The sequence below is a fragment of the Misgurnus anguillicaudatus genome, chromosome 17, assembly GCF_027580225.2.
Source record: "Misgurnus anguillicaudatus chromosome 17, ASM2758022v2, whole genome shotgun sequence".
NCBI classification, from domain to species: domain Eukaryota; kingdom Metazoa; phylum Chordata; class Actinopteri; order Cypriniformes; family Cobitidae; genus Misgurnus; species Misgurnus anguillicaudatus.
In genome coordinates, this window is record NC_073353.2 from 27,317,381 (window position 1) to 27,332,426 (window position 15,046).

General features: G+C 36.6%; 3 protein-coding genes across 14 annotated transcripts in view; 2 read left to right on the forward strand and 1 right to left on the reverse strand.

The window, feature by feature from the left end:
- Positions 1 to 15,046, reverse strand: part of caska (calcium/calmodulin-dependent serine protein kinase a) — a 197,827-nt gene that overhangs the window by 47,552 nt on the left and 135,229 nt on the right. The window lies entirely within an intron of this gene.
- On the forward strand, positions 1,801 to 6,098 carry gpr82 (G protein-coupled receptor 82). Its single transcript, XM_055216512.2, has 2 exons — positions 1,801 to 1,928; positions 2,887 to 6,098. The coding sequence occupies exons 1-2, from the start codon at positions 1,834 to 1,836 to the stop codon at positions 3,944 to 3,946; spliced, it is 1,155 nt and encodes a 384-aa protein (XP_055072487.2). The 5' UTR covers positions 1,801 to 1,833; the 3' UTR covers positions 3,947 to 6,098.
- On the forward strand, positions 6,559 to 14,636 carry LOC129452555 (probable G-protein coupled receptor 82). 2 transcript variants are annotated; one of them, XM_055216516.2, is made up of 2 exons: positions 6,559 to 6,695; positions 11,780 to 14,636. In XM_055216516.2, the coding sequence occupies exon 2, from the start codon at positions 11,784 to 11,786 to the stop codon at positions 12,885 to 12,887; it is 1,104 nt and encodes a 367-aa protein (XP_055072491.2). In that variant the 5' UTR covers positions 6,559 to 6,695; positions 11,780 to 11,783; the 3' UTR covers positions 12,888 to 14,636. The 2 variants fall into 2 exon arrangements, with proteins under 2 accessions (XP_055072491.2, XP_055072490.2); XM_055216515.2 differs by having other exon boundaries at positions 6,560 to 6,695; positions 11,777 to 14,636.

Genomic DNA, 15,046 nt, shown 5'->3' on the forward strand with positions numbered 1-15,046 from the left:
AAAAACATTATGGGGCGATTTCCCAGACAGGGATTAGACTAGTCCTAGACTAAAATAAATGTAAGAGCTGTCCAAACTTAAAGCAACTTGCACTGACATATCTTAAAATACATCAGTGCCCTTTGTTTTGCCTCAAAATGCACACAAGTAATGTTTTTAGTAAGGCATGTCTGTTAAAACTAGTTATAGTTCCTAATTAAACTGTGACCTAGTCCTGGTTTAAGATAATCCCTGTCCGGGAAACCGCCCCTATGTGTTGTTTTTAACACATTATGTGTCATTTTGTGTTGCTTTTGAGTTCCAAAAATAACTAGACACAAGATGTTTTATTTTAACACATTCGTTTTAAGAGTGTGGGTATTAAAACCTTTTAAAGACGTTTTCTTTCAGTCATAGAAGTACAAATAGCAGGCTTTTAATTGCTGTAAATATATTGATATTCTACATAATCATAATTTTTAAATATGCAAGAAAAGGTTTGTACTCTAAAAATACTTTATTTGTAACAAACAGGAGATAAAGAATTTACAAACGTGGAGAGCCGAAACGCTTCACTCGGACAGCGCTGAGTGCTTTGAAAAGCATTACTTAAAAACGGTTTTCATCTCATCATATCCACAGGTACAAAGTCATCATAAATGCGTGGGGTAAGTTAGCATTTAAAAACATTTATAAATATATACAATATTTGCATTTGTTTAAAGCAAAACATTTAATTACTTACCAGGCTACATGTGAAGCTGCTCTTTACGCCTTCTAACATATGTCCAAGAGACTCAATAATAACCTTTTACATTTTAATCCTTTGATTTTTCATATTTTAAAACGTTTTATGTGCTGCTGTGCATCCATGTGATAAGCAAACCCGCATTGTCGTCCCATAAGGTGCATACCTACGCGCTCATTAAATAACAAAAACAATATTGCGCCATTGACTTTAGACCAGGTTTTTGTTGGTCAATGTCGTAGTCTATTTTAGTTGCCTCAAAATAGCAATGCGCCAACAATGCACCCTGAACACACCGCATTTTCAGACCAGAATGCCCATGGGGCGCAAAATTGGGTGCAAATGCATTTGCTATTTAAATAACGTGGTGCTAAATGTGAAAATGATAATTGCGCCGGTTGAAACTAGCAAAAGAAACTAGCGTCGCGCATTGCGCCGGGTGTATGATAGGACCCTTAGTGTTTGTTTTAACACATTCATTTTTACTTGTTTGTACTTGTGTGTATTGTCTAACTGGCCTTTTCTGTACCCTTTTCTTCATTAATTTTAGGAACGTGCAATCACTGTGTATATACTACAAAACAGGTGAAACCTATGAACTTGGGTAATCGTGTAATCTTAAACATATTTGATGTCTAAAATGCATCTACTTCAAAGAATATTAGACAACAAATAATACATTACAGTACATACAGGTATCGTATGCAATGACCAAAACACTTATGTGCAACTGAAAGTGCGTCAACATGCAAAAAGAGAAGCACAGGACTTATGGTGCCATCTAGTGGCACCCTTCTTCATTTTCAAGAACAATACCATCATGAGAGAGAGAGAGAGAGAGAGAGAGAGAGAGAGATTAAAGGTGAATAAAACAATCAATAATTCATTTAGTCAGTTATTTACTATGAATACAAATTATCTGAATAATAATTAAACCGTTTTACACTAGTACTGAATATCATACTTTGATAAAAAGAAATGCCAGCTATTCGAGGAAACTGTACCCCTATGTATATGTTTCAGGATGTGGTCAGAGTACACATGCAGTTCGTATCTGTCATTGTGAAAGCACACCCCGCCTCACACATCTTCAACCGAATAAAAAGATGAGCGCAGCGTCTAAAGAAGACAACATCATGTCTGTGCTAAATAATAATGTTATCGGTTTCTCAGGAGTCAATGGTTCAGACAGCAACAAAACGTATGTGCTTTTTAACATATTTTACTTTTCTATCCTTCCATGTATGCTTGGTTTGTTTGCGGTAACAACTTTTAGGTTAGTAGGTTATCTAGCATTTCAGAGAGTCACTTTTAATACCAAGTGAAGAGTTTCGTTGCAAAACGAGATAAATCCATTTTTTTTAAATTTTTGTCAAAACATGTTTATTAATATGTTATCATGTTATTATTTTGTTTTATGGTGCTACTTAGCTGTATTTTTTAAGTTATGAAGGTTTAAATCAAAACAAAGCAACTGCAGTTGCATTGAAATTAATTGGAATGCACAACCAAAAACGTGATTTCTGAACAATTAACAAAACGGTGGATATCTCGTTTTGCAACGAAACTCTTCAAGTGCAAACTAACATGTTCAAAACAAGTCAAATCAAGCATAGTTACTTAAATTATTCGACTTACAGAAACATTTTAACAACTAACACAAAATACCTTATTATGGATAAATACATAATAGCCTATGAGACTTTCTATATAAATGTTTATATCGAACGTAGTTTTATTTATGTTATATTTTTGGGCTAACCTTGTAAAAAGTGTTATTTGACATTTATACATTACAAAAATCTCATTACTTTTAAGATAAAAGCACATATGACTAGAACTAAGTATTACAGCAAGTGTTATATAGTATGGGTGGACTATATAGGATAGGTAGAGTATAAAGTGCAGTATGATATAGTATGAAAAACATGAATAGACAGCCCCAAAAGGGAAAACACAATAAACAATGCAAAGTGTGAAGTGCCATGAAACGAAAATTAAGACCGCTATGTTCAACAATCTTAAATAAGGAAATTCAGTGGCCCAAGAAATCACAATAGCGGCATTGATATGAATTCTAACGTTTGAGATAAAAGACCAAAAAAGGCTATAGTGAGCTTCCTGTTTTCATTTCCATCTTTCTGTCTTTATTTCTGTAGCATATGCACATTACAACCCGAAGAAGGCCACGAAACCATCTTGCCCTGGCTTTATCTCTTTTTGGTTCTCGTGGGCCTTCCGACCAATGGGATAGTTTTGCAGGAGCTTTGGAGATCAGAGAGGACACCCACTGTCATCTTCACTTTAAACCTTGTTGTGTCAGACCTGATGTCCTGCTGCAGTTTTATTCTCAGAACAGCGTATTATAAAGAGAATGTGAAATGGACGTTGGGATCTTCAGTCTGCAACGCAGTAGAGTTCATCATGTTCTCCTGCTTCTACATTAACCTCTATTGCAACATGTGCTTTCTTCTGTGGATCAGCATCAATCGCTATGCCACTGTGGTCAAACCAGGCTGTGCCATATATGGGATCTTTAAACATACGCAGTCTTGTTGGATCATTTGCTTTTTGACCTGGTTGGTTATAATCATAATTGTCAGTGCTTGCATGCTGGCTAAACTACATATCACAAATAACCTTCCAATGACAAACGGTACGTGCTTTGACCAGGTTGTCAACTTTTCCGATCTATCCACGCAAACATTTAAAACAGTCCACTGCCTAGGTGTTGCAGGATTCTTTTTTATTTTGTGCCTGATGTTGGTCATTTATAGCCTGCTGGTCTTTCACCTGCAGCAGGTGAGGGGAGGAAGTCTGATCAGTGCTGGATTTGGGCCCGGGGGTGGTCTGAAGGTTCGAAGGAAGATTTTTGCTTCTGTCGTATTGTTTGTGCTTTGCTTTTTACCATATCACGTACAGAGGATTATTCTAATAAGTTCCGATGGTAGAAACTGTCAAACGCAGTTTAAGATTAAAACGGGCACCATTTTTGTAGCAGCTCTCAGCTGCTGCCTGCAACCTGTCCTGCAACTGATGTTGCGTTTACGCTGCTGTCGAGCCGAGCGCAATGCCAGGGCCAAACCCAAACCTGATATCTCCAAAAGTTTGGAAACACCTCAAATAAATACCGTAAACCTATCAGAACACATTGATGAAGGCAAAACTGAAAATCTGAGGAACAAAGAGAGACAATTAAGCAACCAATCGACACAATGAGGAAAACATTTTTTTCTATGCAATGACTATTTAGTTGAAATTCAAATGAACAGGCGCAAGCAACAAATTGCTAACTCATCTTCCTGCTGAACTCGGATGATCAAAAAATAGCAACATAACCTTCTTGTGCCACTGTTGGTCAGTGGATAAATGCATGAATCAAAAAAACAAATATGCTTGCTGATCTGTTGGTAATGTTTTCAGCCTTGATACCATACATTAGCTATGTTTACATGCAACCAAATAATCAGTTTGTAATCGGATTAATGGCTCAATCGGATTGAAAAGCCTTAATTTAAACACCTTAATCCATACGATTAAAGGCGGAGTCCACGATGTTTGAAAAACGCTTTGGAAAAGGAGACGGGCCGACTACCAAAACACACTTATAGCCAATCAGCAGTAAGGAGTGTGTCTACTAACCGACATCCTTGCCGGGTTGCGTATGTGTGGGACGGGTCTATCAACAGAAGGTCCAGATTCTATTGGGGTAGGGGCGTGTTTTGTTTAGGTGATTTCAAATATCAACATTGCCTTTCAAACATCGTGGACTCCGCCTTTAAGGATGCAAATTTCTATTGTATTGAAAGGGGTGGTGTAGTCCGATCTGAGATCCGATCATCAGGAGAAAAGTACGCATGTAAACGCATGAATCTTATTATTTTCTCAATCAGATGCAAAAATACCTTGTGCACATGTGCAGAAGAATTGACCTATGGCTAAGCCACGCCCCCTCCACTCACTCGGACTAACAATCAACATTCGGTGATAGGCGCTATGAGGGCTGTCACAGTAGGAGACATTTCACAGGAGGCAATTGATGATTTTTGAAGACAGAAAGACTATATGTCATCTCGAAGTCACCAAAAGGGCCTTAACTATGCATTGGAAGGTTATATTAATAATTTTATTGTTGAGAAGGTCGATGAAAAGCTTCAGCTCCAGGCAAAAATGTACAGGTCACAGTGTAAACGTGATAAACCGCATCTCGTTGCCATCATGATCAAATTAAATATGTACAGGTCTAAGTTGTATACGTTTCCAGGACAAGCCTTTTTACCTTCTTTACCAAGAGTACCTCTCCGTTAGTTTGGTGCAACATGAATTAACATGAATCATTCAGCACAACATTGCTATTACAAATAACATTTGTTATCTCGATTATTTACAGATACGTTAATGAAGCTAAGTGACATGATGTACAACGCAGTTAGAAGTTAACTTTAACGTTTTTTCTTATGTTAGGCTAACGTTACACTCTTAAAACGAATGTGTTAAATTAACACATCTTGTGTCTAGTTAAGGACAACACATCTAGTTTGTTATTTTTAGAACAACACACTTTGTGTTGTTTTAACACATCTTGTGTTGTCCCTTTTATTTATATAAACTCAAAATCAACAGTGTACACTGGTCAGACGTGTTTTTAGCTTTAAAATAACTTTTTAACTTTCTATTAATTTTATACTGTATATGATCAGTTTGTATAGCATGTTGAGCGGCAGAAAAATGACAGACATTGTGTGCAGGACAGATTCACTAATAACCTCAATGACAAACACAAAGAACTAACATAGTCTTTTAAGGAAGTCGCATTACTGCGCCACCATGCTTGCAAAATGCGTGCCTGCTAAATGCATGTATGTAGATGCTTACTCTGTAAATAAGAAAATAAATATAAATATATATATGTACAGTACATAATATACACACATAATGTATCAATGTAACCTTGTTGTATTTAACATACAAGAAAGGATTTTACTTGCTCCTCCTTGCATGGAAATAAAAAAATCTGTGTCTAAACTGTAAACTTGATTTTATAACATTATTGTCTTAAGTTCATTGTTATAGCATTTAAAAAGACCCCAGTTTTACTTTTTAGAACTAGTACATTATTTGTAATAAATACAAAGTATTTTATTATTTTACTTATATGCAACCTCTTCTCTCATCAAAGGTAATAAATATTGTAGTGACATCCTAAATCAAATCCCACAAAATGAATAAATCTAATTTTTATAGAGATAACAAGGAAACGTGATCTAAAAAGTTGCTTTTTAAATGCAGTGTGTCAATTGAACCACAAGGGGCTCTCAGCAGACTATTTAAAACTTGCAGGAAAATCCAAAGATTAGTTTACAAGAGAACTTCCTTTTACATTCCATTTAACTTCTATGGCTATATTCCTGGTGTTTAGTAATATTCACTTTTTTTATATATATATTCACTCTCTCACACATACAAAGGGGCAATCTTGCAAATCTAATTTACCTAACATAGGCCTACATGGTTTTGGAATCTGGGGAAAACCAGAACCATGAAAGAAATCAATGCTGAAACAGGGAGAACATGCAAACTTCAAAGACCTCCTGTGCCAGTCGGGACGTGAACAAGGTAGGACCTGCTTTAAAATTAGAAATGAACTAGATATGTTTTTTCATATGTTTTGTAATTATAATATTTATTTGTACAATTGTCTTGTCAAATAAATACCCTAACAATTCCAACAAAGGGTATCAGGTACTACCAAGGCAAATGCGCAAAATAATGAAAAACATATTTTGGATTTTCAAATACAGCCCGCCCAATTCCTCATTAGATGTGTTTTTAAACTCTTTGAGAGGAAGCATTTAGAGTGGAGTATAAACGATTTGTGGTCAGACATTCACTTCCTTTAGACACGCAGTGTAGAGAGGTTCATCTATAGAAACACACATTTGGACTTCTAGCGACTACATTTAGAGAGGTAAGTGTGCTGTTTCTAAAAATGTCTTGCGCCTCAATCAGACGACAAATGACTTTCTCGCTATGTGTCGCCCATCTCTTTAAATGAGACTTGCTAAATCTGGTTGTCATAAACAAATGAGTACCATCAACTTCAGTAACTGATGAGAGAAGGATGACGTGAACTCCACTCCTTCGCTTCCATCGATAGTTGCCCATTAAAATCACTTTTTATTTGCATAAAGTACATTTTTTGCAACTTTCTTGCATCGCAGGACATGCCCATCCAGTCAGCAACGGTCACTTTCGCTCGTGTCGCTGGAAGTCGTCAAGCTTCCACTGAAATGAATGACATTGCATTGCTCTAATGTTAAAGGATAAGATAATTTACTTACCACCATGTAATCCAAAATGTTGATGTCTTTCTTTGTTCAGTCGAGAAGAAATGATGTTTTTTGAGGAAAACATTTCAGGATTTTTCTCATTTTAAATGGACTTTAATGGACCCCAAAACACTTAACTCAATACTTAACAGTTTTTTCAAAGGACTCTAAACGATTTCAAACGAGGCATAAAGGTCTTATCTAGTAAAAAGATTGTCATTTGACACAATAAATAAAAAATATGCACTTTTAAACCACAACTTCTGGTCTATCTCCGGTCCTGTGATGCGCCAGCGTGACCTTACGCAATACGTCATCATGTCAAGAGGTCATGGATGATGTATGCGAAACTACGCCCCAGTGTTTACAAGTGTGGAGAAAGAGGACCGTTCTGACATTGTTGTATGTCGAATGATACGAATTAATGTTTGTGTGTCAGTTTATTGTTGAAAATGGTCCGCAAATGTGCGTTTCATATATGTAACACATGACCTTTCTACGTCACTACGCAATTACGTAAGGTCACACTGGCTCGTCACACAGCCGGAGGAAGAAGAGAAGTTGTGGTTTAAAAGTGCATATTTTTTATTTTTCTTGTCAAAAATGACAATCTTTTCGCTAGATAAGATCCCCATGCCTCGGTTGGGATCGTTAAGACTCCTTTAAAACTCTGTTGAAAAAAACTGTTAAGTGTTGGGGTCCATTGAAGTCCATTAAAATGAGAAAAATCCTGGAATGTTTTACTCAAAAAACATAATTTCTTCTAGACTGAAAAAAGAAAGACATCAACATTTTGGATGACATGGTGGTGAGTAAATATCTGGATTTTTTTGGGTGGAAAATTGACAAATCCTTTAATGTGTTACTCCCGTAAACAGGACATAATAACATTGCCGTAACATACATGGAAAGCATTCTGTGTGAACAAGAGTATAATCGCAACCAGAATTTATGGTTTAGCTCTTTGACACAGGGACTTTAACGCAGATCAACATTCAGGTCGAGAAATGTCGGCACACTGGACTAAAGCAGAGACCAGGGAGCTTGTCACTATCAGTGCTGAAGCTGAGATCATTCACCAGCATGACAGAACAGCGCATCACGCTTCTTAAGATCTTATCATAAACTTAAATGCACGCACATAGTTTCTTGAGAAATCACAGATAATTAGCAACTTTAGATGTTGCGCAAAAACATTTCACATGTCTTTACGTTATGTTTCTGAATGCACGCAGAGATTAAGAAAATCATTGGCTGCGTGAATCAACCAAATATCAAATGATCCTGAAAAAATCTATGTTCCATGTATTTTCTGTAATCTCTGTGTGAAGGGCTATTAAAAATATAAGTTGACTCAAAAAAGTTGTATAAACATTGTGTCAACTAATATTTTTTGAGTAACTTACTTTTTTTTAAGTTGAACCAATATTTTTTTACAATCCACTTGAAACAAATTCTTCATATTAAGCATACATAAAACGAATAGTGGAGTAGTTTCAGCAAACACGTTTTTAAATATTAAAGTTGCTATCTTGCACTGTACAACAAGTAACAAAATGTGTTGACAAACAAGGCTGCTGCACTGTACAATTCAAAAGGTCTGTACTGTAGCATTTACAAATGTGTGACATTTTTAAATCGATGTTGCCCTTCCTGTCCTGTTTCCAGGAATAAGCTCTTTCATAAAAACATATCTAGTGTCTCTCTACCGAGAAAATGACTTTTTCGCTTCTGCAACTGGGTGGAGTATTAATAAATCAGATCCGATTTTACTTCTGTAGATACAAATACAAGGGACACAAACAATGTCCTGTACAATCACATTAACTAACACATATGCCTGTCACGATAGCTACTTTTCATAGGTCGGTTAATTGCCCCAGAAATAATGGCAATAGTCTGTAGATTAGATATGACAATAAAATAGCATTTTAATGCAAGTACTTTATTTTTAAGAACACAACTGATTTGTAAGAATATTAAGATAAAAATATCAATACGAAATTGGAATGTATTTAGAAAACTAAAATTCAACATTTTTGAAGAGTTTGGTTCCAAAACGCAATAATTCTATATAATTTCGGTAAAAATGTGTTTTCTATACCAAGAAAGTAACAGGATGAAAACCACTATTTTCTGTTACAAACTTAGAAATAGAATCTTTAGGTTATAATAACATTTAAAATTCAAATCCATAATTTGATTTACAAAGATTTATTATAAAAAATTATTATTTTCTGCAAGTGTTTTTTTTCAAAATGCTATAAATCTATTGAATCGAAATATAAATGTGCATTCATCTTTGCCATGTTATATTCATTTAGTTGACTAGTGGTATACACTAATTACAAAAAAAACATTAATGGCATAAACTAGGATTCTGTGTGTATTCAATGTGCCGCCATTATTGTTTACAATGCGTGAAATATTGCGCTGTGATTTGTTGAGCAGATTTATTGACTGGCGTTTATCGCGTTTTGGAAAAAAGGGAGAAAGATGACAGAATAACATGGTGGATAACGGATTTTGCCTAAAATTGAGAATTTACTTTTTAATACTAACCTGCAGAGGTGGGGGACTCGAGTCACATGACTTGACTCGAGTCTGACTCGAGTCACAATTTTCAGGACTTGTGACTTGCTTGACTAAAGTATGAAAATGACTTGACTTTGACTTGAGAACAAGTTACTTGAGACTTGACTTGACGTGGAAGACTGGACAATGACTTGAACTTATAATTAATAAACAAACAGCAATAAAATTCATTAAAATAAAAAATATTATTGTGAAGTCAGCACCACTAATCAACGTCTGTGCCTTAAACGCTGCACAATTCAAACCGCGCCAACCAGCGCAGATAGTAACGATAGTTGAGCTCCACAAATAGTCTAGTTTGGCTATAAAGACTCTGAACTGGACCGTGCCAATAAAAAAAGATTTGCCAGATGTAAAATATGCAACGCAAGAATATCCGACAGGACAACCACAAGAACCATAAGGTAAGAAAGTAATCTCTTTAAAGTCAGTTTTACATTATCATTACTGATACGTCTCGTAAATAGGTATTGGGGAATTTGGCTATAACAGTGGCGTAGCTCTATATTACATTTAGGATAATGTCTGTATTAAATGTGCACATTTTCAAGTGTTTTACAGGTTTGTGTTGTTGTTACAAACCTGTAAAAATGTAATTGTTGTGAGGAACACAAAGGAAGTATTTTGAGAAATGTTTGTAACCAAGTAGGGAAAAAGAATGCTATGGAAGTAAATGGGGTCCACGAAAGGCTTGGTTGGAAATATTTCTTTAAATATCTTCCTTTGTGTTCATCAGAACAATGACATTTATGAGGGTTTGCAACAACATGAGGGTGAGTAAATAATGACAGAACTTTCATTTTTGGATGAACTATGTTAATCAAACAAAATCTAATAAATTCTGTAGCTCTAAAAAAAAAAAAGATAATAAATAAAGACAGTGTTATTATTATTCATTTGATTCAATTTCTTTGCCTAATGCTAATTTTGGACCTATTGAAAAAATTTACCCCTATTTATTTTAGTACTGTGACTTGACTTGCCTTGCTTGATTTATCTGAACTGTGACTTGAGACTTGACTCAGACTTGATGGTTTAATACTGATTTTGGTGGGAACTTTTTTTTTATAATGCCGTTTATCGCGTTTTGGAACCAAACTCTTCATTTAAAACATAAATAAATATAGTAAAATATGTATATCTATTTTAAACAGCTAATAGTGATTGTTCAGTACAAATCCCAGCTTCACAGGGTTAATTGCTTTAGACAAGTGTTACTCTCACATCTGTGTTGCGGGTTTTAGCTTTAAAACCAATTCCAGTCAAATTTATTCTTTCAAACTGTATGTATTCCCCAGAAAAACACAAAATTTCAGCTCGAGTAATGCTCTCTATCTAAGGGGCTGTTTACACTTGGTATTAAGATGTGTTTTCATCGATCGGATCACAAGTGGACGAGAGAGACACATGACGTTTACACCTGGTATTTAATTCCGTCTCTTTTGTCCACTTTCGACCGCTTCTGTGCTGAATACTATGAGGGGGTGGTCTGTGAGACGGTGGGCGAGTCTCTCTGCTGTCATTCAAACCCGAGCGGGAGTAATTATGAGTTTATATGGACGCAAACTAATAAAATGTCGGAGTGCACTGCTTGTTTAGCAAGTAAACATGCTGCACAGTGTTTTATACATGAGTATGTAAGAGCTTTCTTTGAATTTTCAGCGCAATTGATGAAATAGGATCGCACAACTTTCAGACGCTTTCAAAACGAAACTACGGAGATCAGCCGCTTAGCTTTTATCAATGAAAGGCTAAAAATAGCGCTGTTCACCGAATGTTCATGCCAGAAGTCAAAAAAGACGTAAAACTTGTGTTTAATACCTCAGATTAGATAAATGGGCGGAGAGAAGGCGGTCGCGTGTGGCTGTTCGAACGCATTCAACCACATGTGCGTTCCGCAGCTCCAAAGCGATCCGATCGAAAGTGGTTTCGACCACCTCTGGATGTGGTTGAAAGTGGTCGAAAGTGGACGAGCTCAAAACGTTTTGAACACTGTTTACACCTGGCATTAACGTCATCCACTTGTGATCCGATCGACGAAAACACATGTTAATGCCAAGTGTAAACAGCCTCTAAATAACTCTTTTCTTCTCACAACTTTTGGTGATCCTTCTTTTTATTCCAGCAGCTCAATGGCAAACAGCTCACGGGCTGAGTTCAACATTTCTCGCCTGTGCCAAACATCCACCACAAGTATATTCCTGCCTGTTATGTACACCCTGATGTCTTTAATTGGACTGCCTGGTAACACTCTCTCTCTCTGGGTGTTCATGAAAAAGATCGCCATCAAAACATCTACCCACATATACCTGATAAACCTAGGGATCTCGAACATGATTCTCTGCCTAACCATGCCATTTCTGGCTACATACTATGCAAATGGAAACAAGTGGGACAAAAAATATACCATGTGCCAAATAGCAATAAACGGTTTAACCCCTGTGCTCCACCTCAACATCTGCATTGGTGTCATGATACTAAGCTGGGTGGCCCTGAGTCGCTTTGCCTTGTTGATTCAGCATTCGCACGCCAAGCGCCCAAGCAGGTGGCTTAAAGTCCTACCTCGTGCCTTCCTCAGTAGAAATCGACATGCAAGATTGGCCCACGCATTGTGCCTGGTCACGTGGGCTATTGTTGGACTTGGTGTGATACCCTGTGTGGTGCAATACTCAGTCAGGGTGACTGCGGACGTGGAGGATGTTAGAGAAGTGTGTTACAGCGTTTCGGTGGAGGTGGGTGAAGATGGATCTCACGTCTTTGCTTTAGTGGCCGTCTCGCTGTTTTTCGTCTTCTTCTTGTTGGTGTTGGGCTCCTACATGGCAGTGATCAGGCACATCTGGAGGTCCAAGAAAAGCGTGGCTATTTCCGATACCCAAAGAGTCTACGCCAGAGTGTTTCGAAATATCGTGATCATCAAGCTGGTGCTGGTGGTCTGTCTTTTGCCGCATCACATCTATAAAGCAGTCTTCATTCACATGGTCAAGGAACATTCTCTGTCTGAGTCACTGCCAAGTGATCCTTGCCATCCACTTTCGGTGCATGTGGAGATTAAGAATATGCTTCTGTGTTTAGCGACTCTGCGATGTTGCACAGATCCAGTCATGTACTACATGCTGGACAAAACCTTTCGTATGCATGCAAATGGCCTGTTGAGATTATCCCCCAGTGCACATGAAAGCCATTCATCCAAATCCAATGGAGGACAACTCTCTCAAGCATCAATCAGGGACCTATAGACATTACTAAAAATTACCTGAAGACATTGCATGTTGCCACATTTATGTAGCATTCTGGAGTTTCACATGATTGTTTTCCATAGTTTTCAACTAACTGTAAGAAATACTGAGCAATAGGGGTGTCACGATTCTCCAAATCCTCGATTCGATTACATTTTCGGTTCTAAGGTCACGGTTCGATTCTTGGTTTTTATTTGTTTTTTATTTTTAAAGAACAGGTTGCTATGCCACTTTTACACTAGGCTTTTATGAAATATCTGACCTTGAACCCAGAGATGCCCTGCCATGTTAGTTATGCTGCCAGTGGAAAAATATGGTACACACACACATACCTGATAAAACAAAACTTTCTGTCAGATGAACATTGGTCAGTACTTTGCACCTTAAAAATGCGCTTTTATTACCCTCAGCAATACTACACTGTGATACTATATATATTGTGATACTATAACCCAATAAGTCATGTTTAAATGCTGTTTTCATAACTTTTAAGAATATATCAATCTTTTTCCCATGCCACTTTCTTTAAAGGTGCAGTGTGTAAACTTTAGCGGCATCTAGTGGTGAGGTTGCGAATTGCAACCAACAGCTTAGTCCACGGCTCACCCCTCGCTTTTGAAACACATAGAGAAGCTACAGTAGCTGCCACCAGACAAACATGTCATCGTCGGAGACAACTTAGTAAAAAATTTGTCCGTTAAGGGCTTCTGTAGAAAAGTGGCAGCACAAAATGGCGACTTCCATATAAGGGGAACCTCGGTGTATGTAGATTAAAAAGGTCTCGTTCTAAGGTAATAAACACATAACGGTTTATTATGAAAGGTCTTTATACACCCCTGATAATATAGTTTTGTATATAATTTTGCATTTCTGTCAAAAGATCCTTCTAAAAATTACACACTGCACCTTTAAAAAAGCATTGAGAATAATTAGAGAAATAATGATGAAAATGCTGCATAATTTACAAAAATAGATAATCTGGATGACAATAATTGTATCTTTTCATTACTATTTTGCTGTTACTTACTTTCTAAAAAAAGTCAAACAAAGGATTATTTGTATAATTTGTTGTTTCCTATTTCAAATACTTTCCTAATTCTATTTAAGTCCAGTTCCTGATTCTTACTACAGAGAACGGAAGTAAGTAACACAATCACAGTTGTAATTCATTAATAAATAAATCAGGGACATTTTACTTTCAACATGCGCATATGTTATAGGAACAGCATCATAGATAATGATGTATGATGATAAAGAAGGTTTTCATCCACCTTTGGGATGACAGCAGCATTAAAGGCCATTACAGTAAATATTACAGTCTGTCAAGCACTTCAAGGGCAAATGTCAGCATCATCATTCTTATACAAAGCAAAGTGCAAGATGACAGTTCTCCATTTAGCTCCATTTTCACTGTCACTTAAATCTTTATTGAACATGCAGTTCCATAACCGCATTAAAAAGAGCCTATATTTATATAAATGCACAGAAATTCACAAGCAAAAACACTAGAGATATTTTGCTCACAATGTGGTGTCGACAGCTGGAAAAGCATTTGTAAACGGTCAGCAATCCAATTCAATTCTAATGTTTTTATAAACACAACTTTAGTTTGATGAGCACATTTGGAAACTTTATTTTATGGTGTCTTTGTCACATGACGTTACATGTAATTATTATAGTAAAGGGGCATGTCACAATAATTTTTTAAGATTTTAAATAAATCTTTGGTGTCCCCAAAGCACATATGTAAATTTTAAGCTCAAAATACCATATAGGTAATTTATTATAGAACGATAAAATTGCCACTTTGTAGGTGTGTGCAATTAATACTCAATTGTGCTGTCAATTATTTTTCTCTGCACTAAATGACAGTGCTGTGGTTAGATACTGCAGATTAAAGTCCCCATATTATGGAAAACTCACTTTTTCTGGGTTTTGGGGTGTTATTTTGTGTCTCTGATGCTCCCACACGCATACAAACTTGGAAGAAAATCCATCCATGCTGTTTTGAGTGAGATACACGTTTCTGAATGTCCTCTGCCTTGAGTCTCAGATTGCACAAGTTTAAACTCAGCGCCGTTGTGACGTAACTAGCCGTTTTGTCACATTCCGTTTGAATTTTAGAGCACAGAGCAGTCACTTCGCTGATATCCTCTATG